Below are 22,515 nucleotides of genomic sequence, written 5' to 3' on the forward strand. Positions count from 1 at the left end.
TGCTTTGAGATGTAACAAGAAAAAATAGATAACAAATCGCTCTGCATGTAGTGAGAAAAGGTGGACATTGAATAAATCCGAATAAAGGAACACTGGCTAAGTAAAAAAATCTATGATGCAACAAAGAAATACCAAATAACATATGCAAGGTTTTTGAACAATGTGAATTTATAGAGCATTCATCTGGGCTCTGGAATTGAAAGTATTGAAGACACAGAAATTTTTGAAGCCCAAAAGCTGAACGATTGACTAACGGTATTGCTGTCGTCGCCTACCCAAGATGAGAGGAAACAATGTGTCTTAAGTGAAGTAAGTGTTCTGGGCAGGTTCACTGTTCAGATACTCCAGTTGCTCGGCTCGCCAATCGTCTTCAATTAATTCTCCTTCGATAATCTTCTTGTTGAATCGCATGACTTTTTTGGCCCTCGGTGTGTAAGCGGGCCAATCGTCTGGGAACAGGAGGCAAATTAATACTAGCTTTTACCTTCCTTTGTTTTTAAAACGACGAGGCACTGACCACCCGGATTGAGTTCGTACACGAAGCTGATGTAACGATTCCTGACCCTCTCAGCCAATGCTCTATATTCCTTCACCTCGGTAATTGATAAGTCTTCTTCATCGAGATTTCCGAAAATCAAGGGCAGTTCCGAACTATGAGAGACTGCAAACCAGTTGTCGTCAGTTTGAGATGTGTTAAGGGGTTTTTTATACATTCTGCAACGAGAAACCAAAGTTTTGCGGGATTCTACTTACCACCTCCGTATGCATGATCATTCGATGCTGGCGGTCCGTCAAAATAATATACATATACTGGTTGATGTGGAGAGGCCTTGCGAGCCCAGAATCTTTTGGGGGCTTGGTAATGTAGATCGCCTGGTTGCACCGGAAAGTTAGTCAGACATCATTCTACCAGGAAAATCGAAGGACGAAGCACGCACCGTACCACGCAGCTAGCCGTTTGAAAATACGGGGGAGGCCGAAGGTACGATTCCCCGTGTCAAAAGGAGAACCGAGCGATGGTTCGTCAGGATAAAGCTCCGCAACTTTTTCGTAGACTTGTTTATCGACTTGCTGAAGGTCTAGGACGGAGCTATTGGACATGTAAGAATAAAAATAGGCGTCCGAATCCTCTGGGGGGCCACGGAAAGCAATCGACGGCCCAACTGCTGCAAGTGCGCCTAAAGACGGGTGATTTTTAGGGTGTTAGTCAAGTACAACCACCATACAAACGAGGTTAAGATAGCTTACCTTCGTCTTTGTTGGATCCTAAAATCATTGGGATCTTTATGAAATCGTCGTCAGCAAGTCTCTCAGATGGACGCCGATCGATGATTGAGCCAGCTTTGTATGACGGTCCCCATACAGTCACCTGGCGAGAAAAGGGGGGAGTTCGGAGCAATGCCAGGCTGGCATTTAGAAGTACGTTGTAGTCCAATTCTCTGAGGCATTCTAGTCGATCAACCTGGGCAGAACGGGATTTCTGTGATTTCCGCGACTTCCGCGATCTCCGGGCACCCTTTACGGTCGTCGGAGAATCACAGCCCGTGCCATTTACCAGAAGATTGTAGGGCATTCCAGGACGATCATAAACATGAACTGCAGGAACGGTGTGGCTGAGTGTGTCGAATTTCATCCAAGTTAATTCCAATTGAAGTACAAGTAGAGAACAGCGTCAACATCAGCCAGTTCGGAATGCAGCGGTGCGACATGTTTTAATAACTTACGACGTGGGTGATCCGGAGTCCATAATGGCAGCTCTGAAAAGGGTTGAACTGGGGGAATCGTACAAGTAGGTGACCAGTGTGGAAACTGCGATAGCTCCTGCACTCTGTCCCCATAGGGTAATTCTGACGAAGAAACAAAGGTGGCGAGTAGATTAGAACGATGATTTTTGTTTTGTGAATGGTTAGAGAGGCAGGAGATTCTTAGTAAATGAAAAGGGGGATTTCGGGAAGACTGCCAACTTTTTTGGGTCCCCTCCAAACGCCTTGATATTGAGCTTCAGCCACTTAAGACACGCAATTTGATCTTTCAACCCCACTTGCAAATCTTCAACTGGCAGATCGTCCGAATTAAGCTAGAAATGATCCAATACATCAACACCAAGTTTCCAAGACTTTAGTGACAATTCATCTCTTATAAGGATACCAATTGACGCACAAATCCAAAAGAGCCAAGCCGGTAGTTCATAGATACAAAAATAATGGGCTTGTTGAGATCGTAGCTAGAACTAACAAGGACTGATGGCCCCTTGTTTTGAATCGTCAAAGCCATAGTACGAAAACACATTGAGACAGAAGATAAAAACGAGATTGTCAAACGTGAATGGCGCGTCCATAAATCTCTTGATCTATTGAAAAAAACTACAAACCAGCTCCATCCGTGCTAGCACCCGTTCCATAGGTGTAACCACCCCCATGTATCCAGAGCAGAACGGGTAAGCGTGACTTATGATCTGTGGAGGAGGGCCGATAAACATTGAGGTACAAACAGTCCTCCGATATGTCTACCTCGGGTTCCAGTGGAGGATTAAAGGCCGGCTGCGGACAAGCATCCCCAAATTCAAAAGCTAGCTGAATTTTTCCATCATCGTTCTGGTTTTTGTCAAGGAGGAGTGGGGCACGAAAGCGTAGATCTTGAAGTGGTGGCTTGGCGTAACGTATTCCCAGCCATGTATCAACTGAATGCCGCGACTGGTTTGTGAATCCAAGATATCTTCCCGAGGTCGTGAGTACACTTAGACGATTAGGAGGTGATGGAGTCGGGGCGGTGTGGTTAGTCCAACTCTGTGCAACGGGCTGGCTTCGCTGCTCCCCGCCCTGATGAACTGATTTCGTTGTTGGATGATGGGCATCCGGCTTTGAGATCTTGCCTTTTATAGGAGATGTTTGGGCTGGAGTAGGTGGCTTAGGAGACAGCTTCGGTGCAAGTGGCTTCTTCGGAACGGGTGGGCTCTTCTTGTCCTGAAATCCCTCGTTGTGTTCGCGATGGGTATCTGGGCTGGCGGCAGGCGAGACATGGTGATGAGTGGAATCCGGCTCGGGCGAAGTGAACGAAAGACAGAGAAGAATGTTCAGAGCAAATATTAGAGTGATGGATAGCTTGAGCTTGAGAACGACCGATGGAAGCTTCATTGGTGATAGCTCCGACCACTATGCACAGTTAGCTAGCTTGCTCGGTCTTGTTGGAATGATGGCCGCAGGAGAGGCTAGTGGCTTGAAGAGCGAAGATCCTAATCCGTCGGTCAGTATCGGATGTGGAAATCTGGGGCTGAGGTTGTACAGCTTAATTGGCGACTGCTTTGATTTGCTGGATTATACAAGGCCAAAGCCTGATTCCTCGTACGCCTAAAGACCGGTGGATGATGGTTGCTTAGGAGCAAGCCGCTCAGAAAGAGGGAGAATGTTTGGGATATGAAGAAAGTAGTTCAGGATCGGCTGAGGAAAGATACGGAGGGTAAGGGTGTACAAAGGGCCTTTCTCTTATCGAGTCGGCGATGTCTCAATGGGGCTATGTGTAATACAGCAGGGCCTGCGGAGGGACGGCTGTTCTGGCGGGGCCTAATTAAAGCGTCGACACTCTGACAGTGGGAGCGAGTGATCTTATTTGGTGTGTCGGAGTGAATTGCAAATTCGCATCATCAGAGCCGCAGAGCTGAAATCGACCACGGCAATGCCCAAGCAGCCGTCATCCGCCAGCTGGCAGTAGCGAAACTTGCAGGTGTCCGTCGCCGAAGCGCTCTTCGCGTCAAGGGGAACGCAACCTCCGAGTCTCCTAGGAAAGAAAGGAGATGTTTTGGACCACAAAGGGTGCTTGTCGAGGGGCGCTTCTGTCTATCGCATACCCGGGGCCAAGTGATTTGGGACAAGCAAAGGCGCGAACCATGTAAATATGTTCGATGTACAATATACCAACATGCTCAAGCAGCAGCAAGCAGCCCAGAGGAGAATGCTGCCGAGACTCGAGTTGCCGCCCACCGATCGCCTCTAGCTTCTCGCTCTACAACCATGCAGATGTTATTAGCTCGACGTGGTCAGCTTTCGAACAGCGGCAGAGCCTGCGACCCTCAAGGTACATAGACGCCTGATTTGTACTCATAAGATGGGCCCATCAGACGATTCACTGCGTTGAGAGGTGTGTATCTCTTGGCTCTATCGGCACCTCGGTCGGTTCGACGCTTCATGGAATATTTCCCGAGGTGCGCCGATAAAATTTTAAGGCGGCTGACTGACCGACTTGTCATGAGGGATCAGCAAATTTTCCTTCTGAAACTTCTAGCTTGCTTTCTTCCAGCTCCAGCAAGCTGGAAATTGGTTCGAATTTGTATGTATTCGAAGTGGAAAGAGGAGGGTTCAGACATGATTAGCTAGGATTAGCTACCCTGAAATGGTAAATATGTTGGCTCTGCAAAACTGATGATGATGCATGGTGCCATAGTGTTATTCTTCACTCTGATGCGAAAGTCCAAGAGGTTCCACACGACTCTGCTCGCCGGTTTCGTTGATTGTTGCTATGATGGGCAACTTTGATGAGCTTGAAAGCATCAGGAGGCCGAAACTTTTTGGCAGGTGTGCATGCCCGACGATCAGATGGATAGAACCCATATCTACCCTTACCACTCCCCCCCCCTCTCACCCTTGCCCACTCCGCGGCCAATCACACAAGACATGCCAGGGTGATTATTCAACCTATGTTTTAAGCAAAGATTTAGTCATGAATAGATGTTTCCCGGAAAGGTTGTCTCTCAGTGACAGCGTGCTGCCCCCGTGAGTTGGGGTAATCAACAAAGCCAATGAACGACCAGAGCAGGACCCAGCCCCTGCCACCCGTATCCTGATCGAGATGAAGAATTAGCACCGACGGTCAAAAGCTTGACTGTTGACGCCCATTGGCATCAGCGCCCATCCCACGACCTGGAATCCAGGATTATAGCAAGGTTTGGTTGGAGCGGAGACAAATCGATCATGGGGAAGTGCACCACAGTAATCACCGCCTACCGCAACAGACCACAACTTTTCCCCTGTGGTATGAATATACGCCGCGCATCAGTGTCACCCCCCGATAAGCATGTTTGTAAAAGTAGGGGGTTTAAAGCTTCGTAGATCCCGAACTTATGTAAAGTGCTTCCCTCTGGTTTGCCAGACTGCGCGAGCCACCAATTTTGTAATGATGTTCAGGAGCCCTATGGGGGATTTGGAGAGTGATGGGTGGATGGCTGCCCGCACAAGAAGCTAAATATGAATACAACTACAAGGCAGTTTCCCTCGCGGGTCAGCAAGTGAATCTGAGCAGAAATGGGGGTTGGTCCGGCCTCCGGCCCCCCAGAATCCACGCCAGAATTGGCCGCTTTGAGGCAAGCTCTGGGAGAGACAGAGAGAGCAACTTCAGCGGGAGTGTCAGTATGGGTTGCCTTTCAGGTTGGCCCCAGCTTCGAAAAAGTGCGCGCGAGCCGGCATCTCAAAACTGGCAAAAGCTGGTGCCAAGGCGCCAAGGCACGCCGGAGTGCCGAGTACCAAGTTTTTTGGCACATCATCGCGTCAAAGGAGAGCTGATTTTTGTTTGATACTTTTCAACACAGGGCTTTGGGGACCCAGTTGAAATCCTTGAGTACACTAATCACATCAACATCAATGACATTTTTGTCCTTGGTCGATGGAGGACAGTTTTCCAACACATCAAATTCAATTAAAAGCACTTTTGGGCTACATACAGAGGCAAATGCCACGGGACAGCCTCATTTGTTGATGCGTGAGGAACGCAGTCATGAACTTGAGACATGTGAAATACATACGCTGGGGGTTGGCCCCCGGTTGGGCGAGTGGGTTTGTGCCCGGGCCGGTTGAGGTGCCATCTTCCCTCGGAACCACAACCACCCGGAACCCGGATGCGACTGATCAGACCAATCACCGGAGCCATCAGACACACCAGACCAATCTCGGCCTACAGGGTTCCTCCCCCAACTACTCCAATCGGGAGACAAGCAATGGCAAAGCCGGACCTGGTCGTGATTCTCGGAACCACCGGTACCGGCAAATCAAAACTGGCCATCGAGCTTGCCGGCGCACTGAATCCGACTAGAACACCCGAAATCATCAATGGAGACTCGATGCAAGTTTACAAGGGACTCGATATCTTGACCAACAAAATCACACCCCACGAGACAAACGGTATCCCACATCATCTCATGAGCTTCTTGGACCTCGATCAGGACTATACCGTCGAGAGATTTAGAGACGATGCGACTAAAAAAGTCAGGTGTGAAACATCCGTCCTTGAATCACATTTTTCGTTGGTTGACTGCGGAGGTGGACCTCCGATCGTTATATCTTGTTGGCTGACTGTGGCTCTGATCTTTACTTGACAGATCGCAGAAATCCATCAAAAAGATTTCGTACCAATCGTCGTCGGAGGAACTGGTTATTACATCCAAAATTTGATTCTACCTGGCCGATTGACGAAAGATGTCCAGCACCACGATCCAGCACTCTCTGAGCTGACGAAGAAAGATATCCATGCGACCAAATCTCCCGATTTCGATCACACATCCATCCTAGACAATCCGCAAGAAATTCTCGACCGATGTGAACAGAACGGATTCGATCCCACTTTGCTCAATAGCTTGAAATCCATGTCACTCGATCATTTACGATTAGTCTTCTTATTGCCGCATCTACCGCCCTTCTCGTCCCCCAAAGAATTTCCACCAGGCTTTCCCAGCGAGCTCTTACCTCCGAAATATCGACCCCCTCAGGCGACCGCCGAAGATTTCTGTATCGGTCTGTATGAGGCTCTCAAATCTATTGACCCCGTGATGGCTAGCAGATGGCATTGGAGAGACCTGAGAAAGGTTCGAAGAAGTCTCGAGGTCGCTATATGCATGGGCAAACTGATGAGTCATGTGGTTGCTGAGCAAGACCAAATAGACATTCGAGCAAAAAATACTCCAGAGGAAAGTGCTCCGTAAGTCAAGAGTTGTTGGATGTTCTTTTTTGGCTTTCAAATTAAATCGCTGCCATGGTTAGCTACCGGACATTGGTATTCTGGTTGTATTCAGAAACCGACCAGCTTTTACCTCGGCTAGATGCTCGGGTAGATAAAATGATTGAAGTAAGTGGTGTTGCGACTTTCGGATCTATTTTCTTCAATTGCCTAGACAAACTCTTAAAGCTCAGCGAAAGGAATCATGCTCCTGCTTAATCTGCAGAGCGGCCTCGTGAATGAGGTACGGGAATTAAAGATAATGCGGGAAAGACTGGCAGCGGGCGACCATACTCGGACCGACTTTTCTCGAGGCCCTTTCCAGGCCATAGGTTAGTAGGTCAAATATTGCCCTATTTTCAGTCCCCTTCTGACTGTATACAAGCCATGTAAATTCCCCGAACGATGATAAACGTGCAGGATATCGAGAATTCGAGTCACTAGTAAGCACCACCGAAGCCGACTCGGAACCAGAACAAATGTCATCGAAGAAAGTTGCGGAAGCCACAGAATTGACCAAGGTTGCAACTCGGCAATATGCCAAATCACAAGTCAAATGGATGAAAAACAAGTTCTTGCCTGAGCTGAACCGCAAATTTGGATTTTCTTCCGAAGCTTCAGACGCTGCGGGTAGCTCAGATTCTCAAATGATTACTTACATACTGGACGCTAGTGAATTGGATGAATGGGACCAGAACGTCCTCATCCCTGCCCAAAAAATCTTATCTGGTTCGTCTGCCCCACCCAAACCTTTTTTGATTTGTCACTCGAAGTTTTGTTCATCAATCATTGCATTGAGGATACAGCGTTCTTGAGCTACGACGATTTACCATCTCCCAAATCTATTTCTTCGATTGCAAATTCAATACTCTCCGAATCACAAGGAAAGTGAGTACAGAATCCGCAAATCAAAAGCGAGGTGCAGATTGCGGACTGATACAATGTAAATTTTGCCTTGGAAAAAAAAATCAGAAAAATAAGATCGTTGAAAGATTTACGATTGAAAACATGCGAAAGTTGCACGCCTGAATCACATAAGCCGTTCTTGATTGAAGAGGTGCATTGGGAGGCACATCTGAGAAGCAAGAAGCATCGCAGATCTCTGATGATCAAAACCAATCCTCGTCCGCCTCGATCACCAGCATCCTCAACTTCCCATCCTGATTGTGTGTCTTATCTGTAGATTGTTATGCTTTTGTGTTCATCTATAGCACATTTTTACACTGCAAGAGCTTGCACAACTGCTGCCAGTGGACATGCCAAGTCCTGGAGTGTAAATGCTTTTCTAACTCCATCCAATTACTGATTATCAGTCACATGATATTTGACCAGCAACGCGGCCCAAATCAGCCAGACAGGCCTTGACTTGGGCGGGCCAGTGGGCCTGCCTGTCAAGATCAAGCTGTGACCTGGGACACTGACATCAAAATCCTATCAGCAGTGCCACCAACAAGAAAATCAAGCAGCCATAGACCTCTGGTTCTAATAGTTGGTCTTTATTTATAACATCAAGGGAAATCAATACTTTTCAAACTCTCTTCTTTGGTCCTGGATTGGCTAGTTTTTTTCATGCTTCCCCTCAGCAGATCATTTCCTGGGGTATTGTGATTGGTAATAACTTAAGGGTCTTGATTAATTGACTACCCTAAATTTGACTTCCGACGTCCAAACGTGGTTTACCTCGGGAGGACCGCTGCCCGACGTTGCGCCTGGGTCGCGCGGACCAAAAATTGACACGCGCCCAATTTGGTAGTCGGAAATCAACAATGGAAATACCAGACAGTCGTCGGATTTACAATTTTTGCAAAAATGGCAAAAATACAAAAACAATCATACATAACTCCTCCAAAATTTTACAGAGGGCAGAAAACCCTTGCAAGCGCACATGGTGATCTGCATGGCATTAGCACACCTCAGGAATTGTTAGCCCTAGAGATACAATAAGTATCCTAAGGACTGCAATAACTAAAAAAATAACAATAAATGTTAAAATATTATTACAGATTCAGCCTTCTCATTATAAATTAAGGGGGGTTAACCACTTGAAGTAACCCTTTATTCCTACTCCTTCTGGTACTTTACTACGAAAGGAGTAGCATAGAGAGCGCTGTAAATAAAACCCTTACATAAAAAAATAATACATAAAGGGGGTTACTAAACGTACCCGGGTATTTCCGCGTTTGTACCCGGTTTTTGCGTACCCCCTTTTCCGCGTACATACCCGGTTTTTTTCTATTCATTTCTACGCGACGCAAATCTGAGTTTATTAAAGACAGACAATCACAAAAACAAAAATCAAGGGTTTCCCCTACAAAATAATCAAAATAAAAAAAAAAAAAAAAAAACAGCCCAAAAAAACACCCAGCCCAATACCCATCCTCTTCTAGAGAGGGTGCAAGTATTGGGCAGATGACCCCCAGCGCGCCGCATTTAAGGCAAGTTGCAAAGGGGGGTCATCACCTTTCACCCTCAAACTGTGCAAACGCAGCAGCGGAGGGGCTTGAGTCAACTCACTGGCTGGAAGTGCAGCACAGCGAGTTGACTGGCGATTCCACTTTGCCAGAGGCCGCTCTATTTATAGGCGCACCCTCCACCCTCACTTCTCTTTCCTGACCGTCACCCATCGCAAGAAAACACCAAGACTGCCACCGCAAGCCTCCCGACCGTTGCGAGATACTCGGCAAACTAGGACTCCTACCGACAAGCACCCTTAAATACACTTCACCCCAGCCACAATCTACCGCGGCGCTGGGAAGCCCAGAATCCAATGGTGCTGGGCTCACCATTGAGAACACAACCAGGTCTCCAGGACCTATGTAACCTCCAACCAGCCAGTGTTAGACTGGGCTTGCACGTGCACGCGAGCCCAGTCGTAGACTGAGAATCCCTGCCAGATGTCTGGAATCCCGCTGGCTTGAAACCGGCTTCAATCCCGCGCGACTTTCACTTGTCCGATATCCCCACCCATCACTCCACACCGCCCGTTGTGGTAGACGCTTTAGTTCTGGATGGAAAAATTCAAAAATTTCTAGTTTACATATGTAGTGTTACATTACACCATCTTTTGATACACACACTCCCTTCAGTTTACATACACAGTTTTACAAAACTGCATGTATATAACTTACATACTACCCTTTTACATATATATGTGGCTGCGTAGCAACCAGCCAGCCTCATGTGCAGCTGTGTAGCAACCACAAGCCACTTATTACAGTAACCCAGCAACCACAAGCCACATTAATAAAGCGGCATAGTAACCATGGGGCTGTGCAAGTCAATCAAGCAGACTACACAGCAATACAGAAAGCTGTGCAGGTCACTTGAGAAGACTCCATAGCAACCAGAGGGCTGTGTAAGCCACACTTGTAACTAGATCACCAGCTAAATTTGCTCATGTATACACTGCCACACTGTACATAGCTGTATTTGCACAGCATTTGTAAAGGCACACCAGCCAAAACCCCTCATGTACATAGACCACCAGCATAAATGCCTCAAATTTTCCTATATAAGGAGGGGCTCTCTCTTCCTTTTCCCCCCATCCATCCACGGAAGGAGATCATTCCCCCCACGAGATTCAAATAAATTGTCACCCTCACACTCTCCGCCACATACTAAAATACTAGCTTTATATTTTGAAATACACAGTCCATTGTGAGCCACTTGTGAGAAAATTATTCAACTACACTAGACCACTGTCTTCTTGCTTCCAGCCTAGCTGGGGGTGTTGTCAGTCTTTGTCTTTCAGAGAAGCAGGGGTTTCCCCACACATACTTCTCTAAATTCAGCCATAAGAGGTGCAAACCGCTTTTGGAGTCTCACAACTGGTGTCCCAACAGTGGCCTAGTTAGTTGAATATTTTTTCAAGCATAAATTGGTATTATCAGTTGTTATATTATTGTTACTTTGAAAACCAGACTTTCATTACAGAAAACCTCGTATTTTTGAAAGATCATTGAATTAAAAAAAAAAGAGCAACTCTAAAAACATACAAAATTAGATATATTTGGATATACTAAAAGCTTTTTGTAGTACTCTCTAGACAAACCATTTGTTTCAGGCTAGCTATTCCTTTGCAGTGAGTACTGGGGAATAAGCTAGATTTTATATTATTTAAGGATAAATCAGATCTGCCCTGGTTAAAGAGAACCAGAGACTATCAGTTTATTATATTTTTTTGATCATTAGGATCTTTGATATTGTCTAGCAGTCTACATCAACTTCTATTATAAACCAAAAATACTTTTTTTTATATTTTTTTACAGGAACCTCTTATTTTGAAGAACAATGTCTTATACTATACCAGGAGATTTGGATTGAAGTATGGCAGACCAAGGAAACACTAGTATGACAATAGATCAGCCACATTTTATGCAGACTAACAAACATAGAAGTACATCAGTACCTGGAAAGGCAAGAGGAACAGCTTTTGCGTCAGGATCTGGAGCACCTTCAACCTCGGCTGCAGACATGGCAGAAAGATTATTCAAGACAATAACACCCACAAGATATCGCATAAAACCCCAGACACAAACTGAACTCAAAACACAGGAAATAATTCAACCCAACATTACACGTGAAAAGAAGACAAAAGTCGTCAAGATTGAGAATGACACCCTCAAATTTGAAGGAGAAAAGTTAAAAACTTTCTTATCACGTTACGAGAGGACAGCAGAAGCATGTGGTGCCAGCGACTGGGACATGGTGATGCAAATTGACAAGTTTGTGGTTGGCGAGGAACTCAAAGAAGAACTGGAAAACCTGGACGGCTACGTTGAGCGTGATTGGGAACAGCTGAAGGAAAGTATGAAGGAAGTTTGGGGAGACTTTTACGTCCAAATTAAGTATACCATACATGACCTCCGCACCCTGTCTGAAGAACTTGCCAAGAAAGGAGGATTAAAAGACTTACACGAATACAGGGAATTTGTTTCAAAGTTCATGATGATTGTGAAATACCTTGTGACAAATGAACATATTACCTCACAAAAAGATGTAGTCTATTTGTTTCTGGCAGCCTTCTCCACAGAATCACAAACAAACATCAAGCAAGAATTAATCAAGGGAAACAAGATCACATACGGGAAGGACGGTTACTGCAAACCACCAGAGCTTAAGGATCTCATCAACTTCAGTGAAACGGAAATGAAGGCCGGGGCCCAGGACACATTTGGATACGGAGGCGCCTTTACCGAAGCTAATTGTGTGATGCAAAAGTCACTAGATGCAAAGAAAGGATCTGAACAAGGCAAAATCCTCCGTCAGAAGATGATTTCAGAGAACCCTGCTGGTGCTCTGGAAGAAAAGGTTGAAGATATTGCCAAGGGTATCCTATCTCTAGCCCAGAAACTGGAGAAAATTCCGACAACTGCTGGCAGAGAATTCAATCGAGATGCGGGACCATCCGGAAAAGCCTTATATGAATCTAGGTCTCCTATTTGCTATTACTGTAGCAAAGAAGGGCACACACTTCCCAAATGTTTCTTATTAGCAGAGGATGAAAAACAAGGACTGGTACAGCGAATTGGACGTGATTTCCACTTACCAAATGGGGACAAAATTCCATATGACCCAGCTCGCCCCATCCGAACGGTAGTTGCCGGTGCTTCAGTTGACCCAAAAATGAAGCAATTATCTGCTCAGTTAGCCTCTTTTGGACCAGCCACTTTTCCAAATAACATTCCGGTACCCGAAGCTAAAACAATATTAAAGAAGGAAAAAGAAGCCCAACCTTCTCGAGACATTGTTTCCTCTGTTGGGATTATTCACTGGAAAGACTGGAAAGCACCAACCACCGGAGCCGAAAACTTCATAAGCCAGCTTCCTTTAAGTTCAAATGGGGTACAAAGCCGAGGTGAAGGGTTCTCTGGACGGAAGGAGCCTGAAATAATCCCCAAATCTGGTGGACCCTTCAAGATTCTGACAAAGCATATGGAAGATAACCGAATGGATGTGGACCGCATAGAAACTCCGGAAGTGGCCACCAAGAAGCCTAAACCAAGAGCAGGAGCATCAAAAACCGAAAATGCTGTTGCAAATGAAATTGATAATGCTCAGTTTTCAGTCACATTTTCTCAGCTCAGTAATATGGCTCCTAGATTTACAGAGGAAATGATCAAACGGCTATCAGAACGGTTACCACAAAAATCTGGTACTACAACCTATCTATCTTCAGAACCCCAAACAGAAGCAGAAAAAAACCTTTTGTCGGCATCTATGAAGCTAAATGAGGATAAACAGGGACTTGATGGTTCCAGTTTTTACAGTTGCGCCCTGGGCTTTATCAACACTAAATTAGGAAACCAGAATATAAATTTCTTGGTTGACTCGGGGTCTATGGTCAACATGATCCCAGAAGGTTTGGCATTTCATTTAGGTCTAGAAATTACTCACATAGAGATTCCTTTGTCTGGTGTAGGAGGAGAACAGTGCAATATCACTGGAGTTGTGGAATTCTGCCCAATAACCATTGGGAGCTTTTCAGGACCTATCCACCTCTTTACAGCAATCAAGGCAACCTTGCCTATTCTTGGAAGACCTTTTTTGTTTGACAATAAATGTCAGCTGGAGTATTATTCACAAGGAGAGGTACTCACCTTCCAAGGCCATAAGGAAAGAAGAGTGCAAATCACTTTGGCAAAGGCATTTGAAGGATACGGGTGGGAAAAGAGGAAACAGTGTCTTGACGAACCCCTGACCACCAGCTGTCTTTTCAAGTTGGAAAATCCTCAAACTACAGGTGAACTTTCGAGCAAATTTAGTGAGACAGCCTGTGACGCTCTTGAAAAACTCAAGAGTCAGCCTTTTTTATAAATAAGGGTACTCCCTTAAAAGGAGTAACCTCAATACCAACCGTTGAGATTAATTCTGGAGTACCTGCTTGCAAAGGTTGGACACACAACATTTCATCTAAATTATCTTCTCTATATAATTCTACAAAACAAAAATTAACAAAAACAGAAAATAAAACTACTAATCACTTGAGTTGTTTCAGAAGCTTTCTTTCCTTTGGAAATGTACTAACACAAGAAATAAAAGAAGATTTTCAATTCTCTGGATCTGACAAGAGTTTCAAAGACTTACTTGGAAGGGGTTTTGGAGCTAATGCACAGGCGGAAATATGCAAAAACTGGCAGGACGGACGAGTATGGTGTATGACTAAATACAAACCAGTTGGAAAAAAAGTCAAGCCTGTAAACAAACCAATGCCTCAAGCAATAAACCCACCTCTCAAACGCCCACCACTTTCAAGAGACCCGTACAAAACACCACTTACTCCATTTCCACCAGAATTCCAGGAAACCACCAAGATAACAGAAGAAAGACTCAAAGTTGTAAACTTTGGACCAGTAGGATGGCTGTATCCAGAAGAGCTAAAGCTTTTTAAAAATGTTATAGTCATCCGTGAAAAAGCTTTAGCATTCAATGAAGCTGAGCGCGGTCTTCTGAAGCACTCATATGGACTACCTTATGTTATCCCAGTAGTAGAACATATTCCTTGGCAGAAAAAACCTATTCCCATTCCTGCAGCAATAAAAGAAGAGTTCACAGAATTAGTTCGTGAAAGAGTTGAGACGGGTCTATATGAGCAGTCCACTTCCAGTTATTCAAGTCCTGTATTTTGTGTTGCCAAACACGATGGCCGCTTGCGGATTGTCCACGACCTTCAAGAAATGAACCGAGTCACAATACGCGATGCAGGGCTCCCACCAGCTACGGAAGAATTTGTAGAGTCTTTCTCGGGACGTGCATGCTACGGCTTGGGCGACATTATGGGTGGCTATGATGAGCGGGAATTAGCTGAAGAATCTCGACCTCTCACAACTTTTGACACCCCACTAGGACGTTTTCAACTTACACGTCTACCTCAAGGGGCAACAAATTCAGTTGCAGTATACCAAGCTCAGATGATGTGGATCCTCCAAGACGAAATCCCAGAGAGTGTTGGAGTTTTCATTGATGATGGCGGCATCAAAGGCCCACGGACAGACTATGGCGGTGAAGTTCTTAAGGAAAATCCAGGAATACGGCGCTTTATTTGGGAATATGCCATTCTTTTAGAACATGTATTGTTCAGAATTGAAGAAGCTGGCCTCACAATATCAGGAAAGAAATTTGCCTGTTGCGTACCAGCCTTGGATATTGTCGGTCATGTAGTCTGCAAGGAAGGACGTAAAGTATCTGCAAAAAAGAAAAATAAGGTACTAACCTGGCCAACCCCAGCAAATGTAACTGATCTTAGAGGATTTCTGGGGATTGTCACCTACGTCAGAATGTTCATTCAAAACCTATCCGAAATAGCAGCACCCCTCCAAAAGCTTACACACAAGAGCCAAGAATGGGAATGGACTGACCAATGTGAGGAGGCTTTCCAGAAGCTAAAATGGAAAGTAGGAGAAGATATTGTCCTCAAAAAGCTTGACTACTCAAAAGATGCAGGCATAATCATTTTGGCGGTGGACTCAAGTTTCATTGCTGCAGGAGCAGTACTCAGCCAACAAGAGTTAGTAACAGGTCTGAACAGACCAGTATTATACGAATCTATTGTATTTTCTCCTGTAGAATCTAGATACTCCCAGCCCAAGTTAGAACTCTGTGGAGTTGCTCGAATTCTCAAAAAGCTACAAACGGTTCTCTGGGGTCAACACTTTGAGCTGCAAGTAGATGCTAAGTCCTTAATTGAGATGATCAACTCACCATCTTTGCCCAATGCTCCAATGACACGATGGGTAGCATTCATTCAATTATTTTCCTTTGAGCTGGTACACAAGCCTGGGAAAACCTTCACAATGCCGGATGGACTTTCTCGCCAACCTTTAGGACCCGATGAGGACGAATACTACAAGGACACAGATGACTTTGATGAGGACGAACCCGTAATCAGGGCCTGCTTTCAAACCTTGACAGCACATTTTGCTACAGAAGAGATCAAAGATTGGGAAAGCCCAGGATACTGGTTAGACATGAAGCGTTACTTACAAACTCTTAGAAAACCAGAATCTATGGAGAAGGACCAGTTTCTGAAACTCCGGAGGAAGTCAATCAATTACTTTGTAAAGGATTCAAAGCTCATGAAAAGAAATTCACCCACAGCTCAAATGGTGATCTTCAACTCTGATTTTCAATCACGCCTTCTGAAGATGGTCCATGAAGATCTAGGTCATAGAGGAGTGGAAGAAACATATCAACGCCTTGTATGCCGGTTTTGGTGGCCCAGCTTAAAGAAGCAAGTTAAGAAATGGGTTAAGAGCTGTGACGCCTGTCAAAAACGTGACCCCACAATACCCCGTGAAGTCAGAAATCCCACTGGAGAAAGTTTCCTTTTTGGAAGAGTTGCCCTGGACGCCTGTCATATCAAAGCCGGAAGATTTAAATACTTAATTGTAGCTCGTGATGATCTTTCTGGTTGGGTAGAGGCAACAGCACTTGTAAACCTTACATCAGCATCTGTTTCCAAGTTCCTCCTGGAGAATTGGGTCTATAAGTTTGGCTCGATAAAGACAGTTACCACTGACAATGGTCCAGAATTCAAAGATGAGTTTATTGAAGCAGTCAAGCAAATTGGGGCAACCCTTCGACCAACTACCCCATATTATCCAGAAGGGAACGGGATGATTGAAAGGGGACACAGACCAATTAAAGATGCCCTTGTCAAAATATGTGGCGAGTCTGGTGGAAAATGGAAAGATCTTTTACCCTTAGTTTTGTTTGCAGACCGTATTTCCACAAAGCGGTCAACCGGTTATTCACCCTACGAGATAGTCTTTGGCAAGAAAGCAGTTTTACCTGTGGATATAGAAGCGGAAACTTATCTTGGAGTTGATTGGTCGGAAGTCAACACCACAGCAGAATTACTGGAGGCCAGGACCAGGCAACTAGAACAGCGGGATGAGATGCTTCAAGAAGCCCATCAGAAGTTATTGAAGTCACGTGAAGATTTGGTACGGTACTGGGACAGAAGACTGGCATCAAAATTAAGGGATCCTTTGGAGCCAGGCACATTAGTCCTTACCTATAACAAAAGTCTGGAAGATCAGTGGGGAAAATTATTTTCACACCGTTGGAATGGGCCCTATAGGATCATAAGACAGGTTGAAAAAGGTGCTTACGTCTTAGAAGAATTGGATGGTACTGAATTAAAGAGGAAGTATGCGGCATCCCACATCAAAAGATATTTTCCTCGGGGCAGATCGCTACAAGAGCTAGAGGAAGATGCAATGGATGTAGACGAGGAAGAGTCTACAGAAATTTCTGATAATGATGAATAGACCTTTGCTCCTGAGTAGGAGGGTAAACTGCTTACAATTGCATACATTGCTCAGTTTCCATTGAACTTAGTCTCTCATTTATACATACCTGGCCAAGATTATAAATATTCTATATGCATATTGATCCCCATCACAGTTTTTTTCAAGTTAGGGGAGGTTCCTAGTCATTTCTGAAACACTGTTTTGAGTCAAGATATTTTTTATGACTTACATATGCACTTTTATATATAAAAGACAAAAATTTTGATGCAGAGTAGGCTGCAGTTTCTTTTGTATGCTGAGGGTATGGGTGGGCACATCAAAGTTCAAATTATTTTTTTTCTCTTCAATGACAAGACTTACTTACGTATATAATTTTATCTCACTTGAAACTCTCACTTGGGTTCAAATTAGGAGAAAAACTAAAACTTAATTGCTTAATAAAAGAAAAAAAAAAAAAACCTTTTTTTTCGTCACCAAAGCTGACAATTGGTTGGGGACAACCAATAAGTTGGGGGAGGGGAGAGAGAAAAAGAGAATACAATTTTTTTTTTTTTTTTTTTTTTTTTGGATTTTTTTGTTTAGTTGATAAGACAGAAGAGAATCATTTTTTTTCGTTCAGAGGTCCGTTTCGCGGGTCGTGACAAAGAAGAAAAGAAAAAGTTTTTTGGGCTAAACATTCAGTACATAGTGTCGTATGGGTATTGACTAAAAAAATGAGAAGAAAAGACACTGGTGATCAGTCAATAGCAACAAGGGATCAATGAAAGTCAAGAAAATAAACTTACTTGTGTCCATAAAAGACCCAGAACCAATCACCTGCAAAAGCAAGAGCCTCATCGATCTCGTTTGCGGCTTCGAAGTCCGGATGTCCGACCGGGAATGTCGCGAGAAATCGAGTAAGAACCTGACAGAGACGGTTGAATGCGTCCCCAAACGCGTTGAGTGGATCGAGCATCGGAAGTGGAGGTTCTGGACGAAACTGCATCCGGGGAGCATCTGGAATGACTGGAATATCTTCGACTAAAAGTGAAAACGATAAAAAAAAGGGATGTTAATAAGCATCAGTTGAGTAAAAAGATGTTCATATATGATGTTTAGCAATGGAAAGGGTACGTACCAGGAGGAAGGCGATGGTTCGCATCAATATCCATCAGGATCGACCCTCGATCCTCCGACATTTCTTCATCGGTGTCGTCGATCCCAGATTCACTCCCAAGCAGGTAGACCATGTGCGAAAGAGGGATCCCCTCGTCGCTTCCAACGGAGCCTTTGTTGACAGCCATTGTAGGAAGTCAGGAAGAGAGTACTGAGGAGAGGGGTTCGAGTCAGCTGGCGAAGCGGGAGGATCGGACGAGGATGACGATGAAAGGGATGAAAGAGGAGAAGATAGGATCTCAATACTATCAGTCGGGCTAGCGCTGTTGGACGAAATTGAGATTACGGACTGATGGGCCATGTTTATTCCAGCTCGTAGTGATGAGAACGAGGTGGTTGGCTGAGGGAAAGAGCTGAGAGGCGGGACGGACCTGCTCCTTAAATACTCTGGCTGGGCGGCCGCGATCAAGACCGAGCTGCGCAGATCGAGATCCGATCGGAGGTCAGCGCTCCCTGGGCAGTCAATACAGATCAAACCTTAGCTTCATACAGGCAACAGAGCACCGTATGGATCTTCAAATTAAGAAGATTCGAGAAGAATCAGAGGCTTACTGGCAACCGATGAGCACAGACTCAATCCTTCAGTATCGAGACTCTACATCCCCGTTTTTCAGCGTTCCGACCTACTAAACACCCGTCGCGATAAAATAACTTGAATCAATCATGTTCTTTAGCTCTCAAACATACCTGAAGCTCACAAGACTCACGCGCATGCAGGTTGAGTTTTCTTTTTTGCTTGTAGTAATGCCAGCGCAAGTGGTATGCCGAATGACCTTCGATCGGCACGATGACAGTCAAACGGTGCCTGTATGTTGTACGGTCTGCTTACCTGATGATCAAAGCTTCTTCAGCGATCTGTACACCTACCACGACCCCCATAAGCTGTTTAAACATAATACATAGATGTATAAAAAGAAAAGAAGGAGTACTTGATTCAGTCAGGCCGGTCACAAGAGGACTGCAGATCAAATTAATTGAACCTCAAAAGCAAATACTTACAAAGAGCGAGACCAATTTCCATACAGCAAGGTTGATTGTGATCGAAGCAGAGTTGTATTCGAGGTGTATAGTTGTTCGGCAGAAGGGAGGCCAAGCACGTTACTGTGCTGGCTGAGACCCACCAGGGCCGGACAACTCAAGCCCGAACGCGTGTTTAGGCCCGCGCCCGCACCTGTAATTATGTAAACCCTCAACTTTCAATGCACTAGACCCCCCGCGCGACTTGACCAAGCAAACCGACGCGCGCGAGTCCAAATGAGAGCAACATGGCGCTGCGCGCTGCGCCCTCCGCGATTTTATCAAGATTTCACAGACAAAGAACATGAGGACGTACCGCGGATCTGCGCACCTCTCAGAGACACTGTAAATAACTTCAAGACCACAGTATACATGAAATATCCCGGCCATTTACATGAAAATAAAAACTTTACACCGGAACCTCACTGCCTACATGATGATGAGGAGGCAGGGGTTGGTTTCAGCCAATTCACAGGGATTAAGTGTTTGAATTAAATACAAACTCAATTCTTTTGATGATAATTTGGAAAGCTGGCCACTTTTGGATTGAACATATAACATTTGGATGTCTTTTTTTTTACATAATTTTATCCCACAGGATATACTTCACATTGCTATATTTTATTAGGAGTTGTGAGGACTGGAACCCTGAAACAAAGATTCCAGACTGGAATATCAGGCTTAAAAGTCCAAGATAAACACCAACATTATTGATATAAATTTTATCAACCAAGTTTTTTTTAGGTTTACTTACCATAACAAAACCTGTTTTTTATGGTGTTTGGGCGCAGAATTTTTATGGCAGGAGTTGCACAATCTTTTTATCATCTAGCCCTGGCTATTGAAAGCCAGAGAGCAATAAAGAATATTCACAAGGTAAAAGAATGTGTGAACTAGTCATTTCAGATAGTATATGTTTATGAAGAAACTGGGCTAGTTGGAAAAAGCATCATCAGTAAAAATTTCTGTTTGGATATACTTCAACATTTTCAACCAAGTGAAGAGGCGGGAAAATCAGCAGCTCTTCAATCCATTACGCACAACTCTGGCACATTGTCTGGGGACAGACAATAAGTTGGGGGAGGATGTGGTAGACGCTTTAGTTCTGGATGGAAAAATTCAAAAATTTCTAGTTTACATATGTAGTGTTACATTACACCATCTTTTGATACACACACTCCCTTCAGTTTACATACACAGTTTTACAAAACTGCATGTATATAGCTTACATACTACCCTTTTACATATATATGTGGCTGCGTAGCAACCAGCCAGCCTCATGTGCAGCTGTGTAGCAACCACAAGCCACTTATTACAGTAACCCAGCAACCACAAGCCACATTAATAAAGCGGCATAGTAACCATGGGGCTGTGCAAGTCAATCAAGCAGACTACACAGCAATACAGAAAGCTGTGCAGGTCACTTGAGAAGACTCCATAGCAACCAGAGGGCTGTGTAAGCCACACTTGTAACTAGATCACCAGCTAAATTTGCTCATGTATACACTGCCACACTGTACATAGCTGTATTTGCACAGCATTTGTAAAGGCACACCAGCCAAAACCCCTCATGTACATAGACCACCAGCATAAATGCCTCAAATTTTCCTATATATTGCCTTACTGCGCACCCCTTATATCTGATGTTCTGAGGTACCAATATTGCCAAAAGTTTCAGAGCGCAGAGAATATGCATCATTCTATAAACCCTGCAGTCCTTAGACTTCTGGGAAATTTATCAAGAAAGATATTCAATAATTAGCCAGATTGTTCCTATTGAGGCTGCATGCCCCCCCTATATCTCATGTTTGGTGTTTACCCCATTGCTATAAATTTAATGGCGCGCAGAATATACACCATAGAAACATTATTGAAATTTTTAGACTCTCTAAATGTGTAACAAAAAAGTTATACATGTAGCAGTCATTTTTCTACTAAGCACACCATGTACCCGCCACGTACCTATTTTTTTCTCTCAAAAATTTCAAAGGAAGCTTCTAATGCATGTTTAAATGTTCCCTCAATTTTTTGGAACCCTGGTACATGTAACAAAAAAGATATTCCCTTAGTACACACTGGGGAAAAGGGGGCATGCAAAAAATTAATTAAATCATTTAAAGTTGCTTTTTTGGAATTTTGAATGTGTCATAATTTTTTTCAGGATTTTAGATGAATTTTAAGCCTATTTGGGTTGCGTAGAAATGAGTAGAAAAAAACCGGGTACACACGCGGAAAAGGGGGTACGCAAAAACCGGGTACAAACGCGGAAATACCCGGGTACGTTTAGTAACCCCCTACATAAATATAAAACACATAAAATTATATTAAATGAGAATTTACCTTTACACTGTGAAAATAGAGCACGGGTGAGAAGTATCCATTGTATTATTTATGTTACTTTTCACACATAGCTTTTACACGTGACAATTGGTTATAAAATGTCAAGTGTCAAAGCAAGGGAAGTTAAGTAACATAGTATAAGCTAGAGGCTACAGCGGCTGCACCACTGCAGGTTATAGCACAAGTCCCACCTCCAGGTATGATCCCACATCAGGTTCTAAAGTCCTGTGTTTAATCCCTCCATCTAGCCAGACTTCACAGCTCACATGGCCAATTCAACCCTCAAATCCCTCACAAAAACTTCCCATTCTTCTTTGAGACAGCTCCTTGGATTCCCTCTCTGTGCAAGATTACCCTCTCCACCTGACTCATCACCTGAATCAAACTCAACAAAAGTCAAAATTTCCTATCTTATCCTGTGTATGTATTTTATCTTTTCAAATTGGTCTCTGGAAACTTCCTCCTATCATCAAATCTCTGATATAGGAATTCTTTTGGCCCAGCCATGCATGAAATGAGTCCTTAAAGTATGTATTAGCAGCTTATTTCTCATGAGGTGCTGAGATATGTCTATTTCAAATTCACATAAATTTTGGCTGGTTTGCATAAAATTCCACTTGAGCCGGGTGCTAATTGGATCAGCGAATTCCTGTGGAGAGGGGTATTGTTCCTCATGGAGATGGTGGTGATGAGAGTGGGTGGGTTGGGTGGTACGTTTCTGGACGCTGAGGAAGATGAGACGCATCAGGCGACGGTCCCTGAACCGGCGAGG

The 22,515-nt window shown here is 44.3% G+C and overlaps 4 protein-coding genes across 4 annotated transcripts; 2 read left to right on the forward strand and 2 right to left on the reverse strand.

Moving 5' to 3' along the window:
- Positions 1 to 300: 300 nt before the first annotated feature.
- PtA15_1A886 (uncharacterized protein) lies at positions 301 to 1,276 on the reverse strand (the record flags this gene model as incomplete). The annotated part of the gene is made up of 5 exons (XM_053165959.1): positions 301 to 449; positions 518 to 661; positions 754 to 873; positions 939 to 1,178; positions 1,249 to 1,276. 5 exons carry the CDS (start codon positions 1,274 to 1,276, stop codon positions 301 to 303), a joined length of 681 nt encoding a protein of 226 aa, XP_053017099.1.
- An 860-nt stretch (positions 1,277 to 2,136) lies between these two features.
- On the reverse strand, positions 2,137 to 3,134 carry PtA15_1A887 (uncharacterized protein; the record flags this gene model as incomplete). Its single annotated transcript, XM_053165960.1, has 2 exons — positions 2,137 to 2,240; positions 2,372 to 3,134. The coding sequence occupies 2 exons, from the start codon at positions 3,132 to 3,134 to the stop codon at positions 2,137 to 2,139; spliced, it is 867 nt and encodes a 288-aa protein (XP_053017100.1).
- Positions 3,135 to 3,192: 58 nt separating this feature from the next.
- Positions 3,193 to 4,079, forward strand: PtA15_1A888 (uncharacterized protein; the record flags this gene model as incomplete). Its single annotated transcript, XM_053165961.1, has 2 exons — positions 3,193 to 3,243; positions 3,645 to 4,079. 2 exons carry the CDS (start codon positions 3,193 to 3,195, stop codon positions 4,077 to 4,079), a joined length of 486 nt encoding a protein of 161 aa, XP_053017101.1.
- Positions 4,080 to 5,884: 1,805 nt separating this feature from the next.
- On the forward strand, positions 5,885 to 8,161 carry PtA15_1A889 (uncharacterized protein; the record flags this gene model as incomplete). The annotated part of the gene is made up of 7 exons (XM_053165962.1): positions 5,885 to 6,250; positions 6,365 to 6,960; positions 7,023 to 7,107; positions 7,205 to 7,310; positions 7,399 to 7,707; positions 7,785 to 7,866; positions 7,951 to 8,161. The coding sequence occupies 7 exons, from the start codon at positions 5,885 to 5,887 to the stop codon at positions 8,159 to 8,161; spliced, it is 1,755 nt and encodes a 584-aa protein (XP_053017102.1).
- Between the last annotated feature and the right edge of the window lie 14,354 nt (positions 8,162 to 22,515).

Source organism: Puccinia triticina, chromosome 1A (genome assembly GCF_026914185.1).
Source record: "Puccinia triticina chromosome 1A, complete sequence".
Classification (NCBI taxonomy): Eukaryota; Fungi; Basidiomycota; class Pucciniomycetes; order Pucciniales; family Pucciniaceae; genus Puccinia; species Puccinia triticina.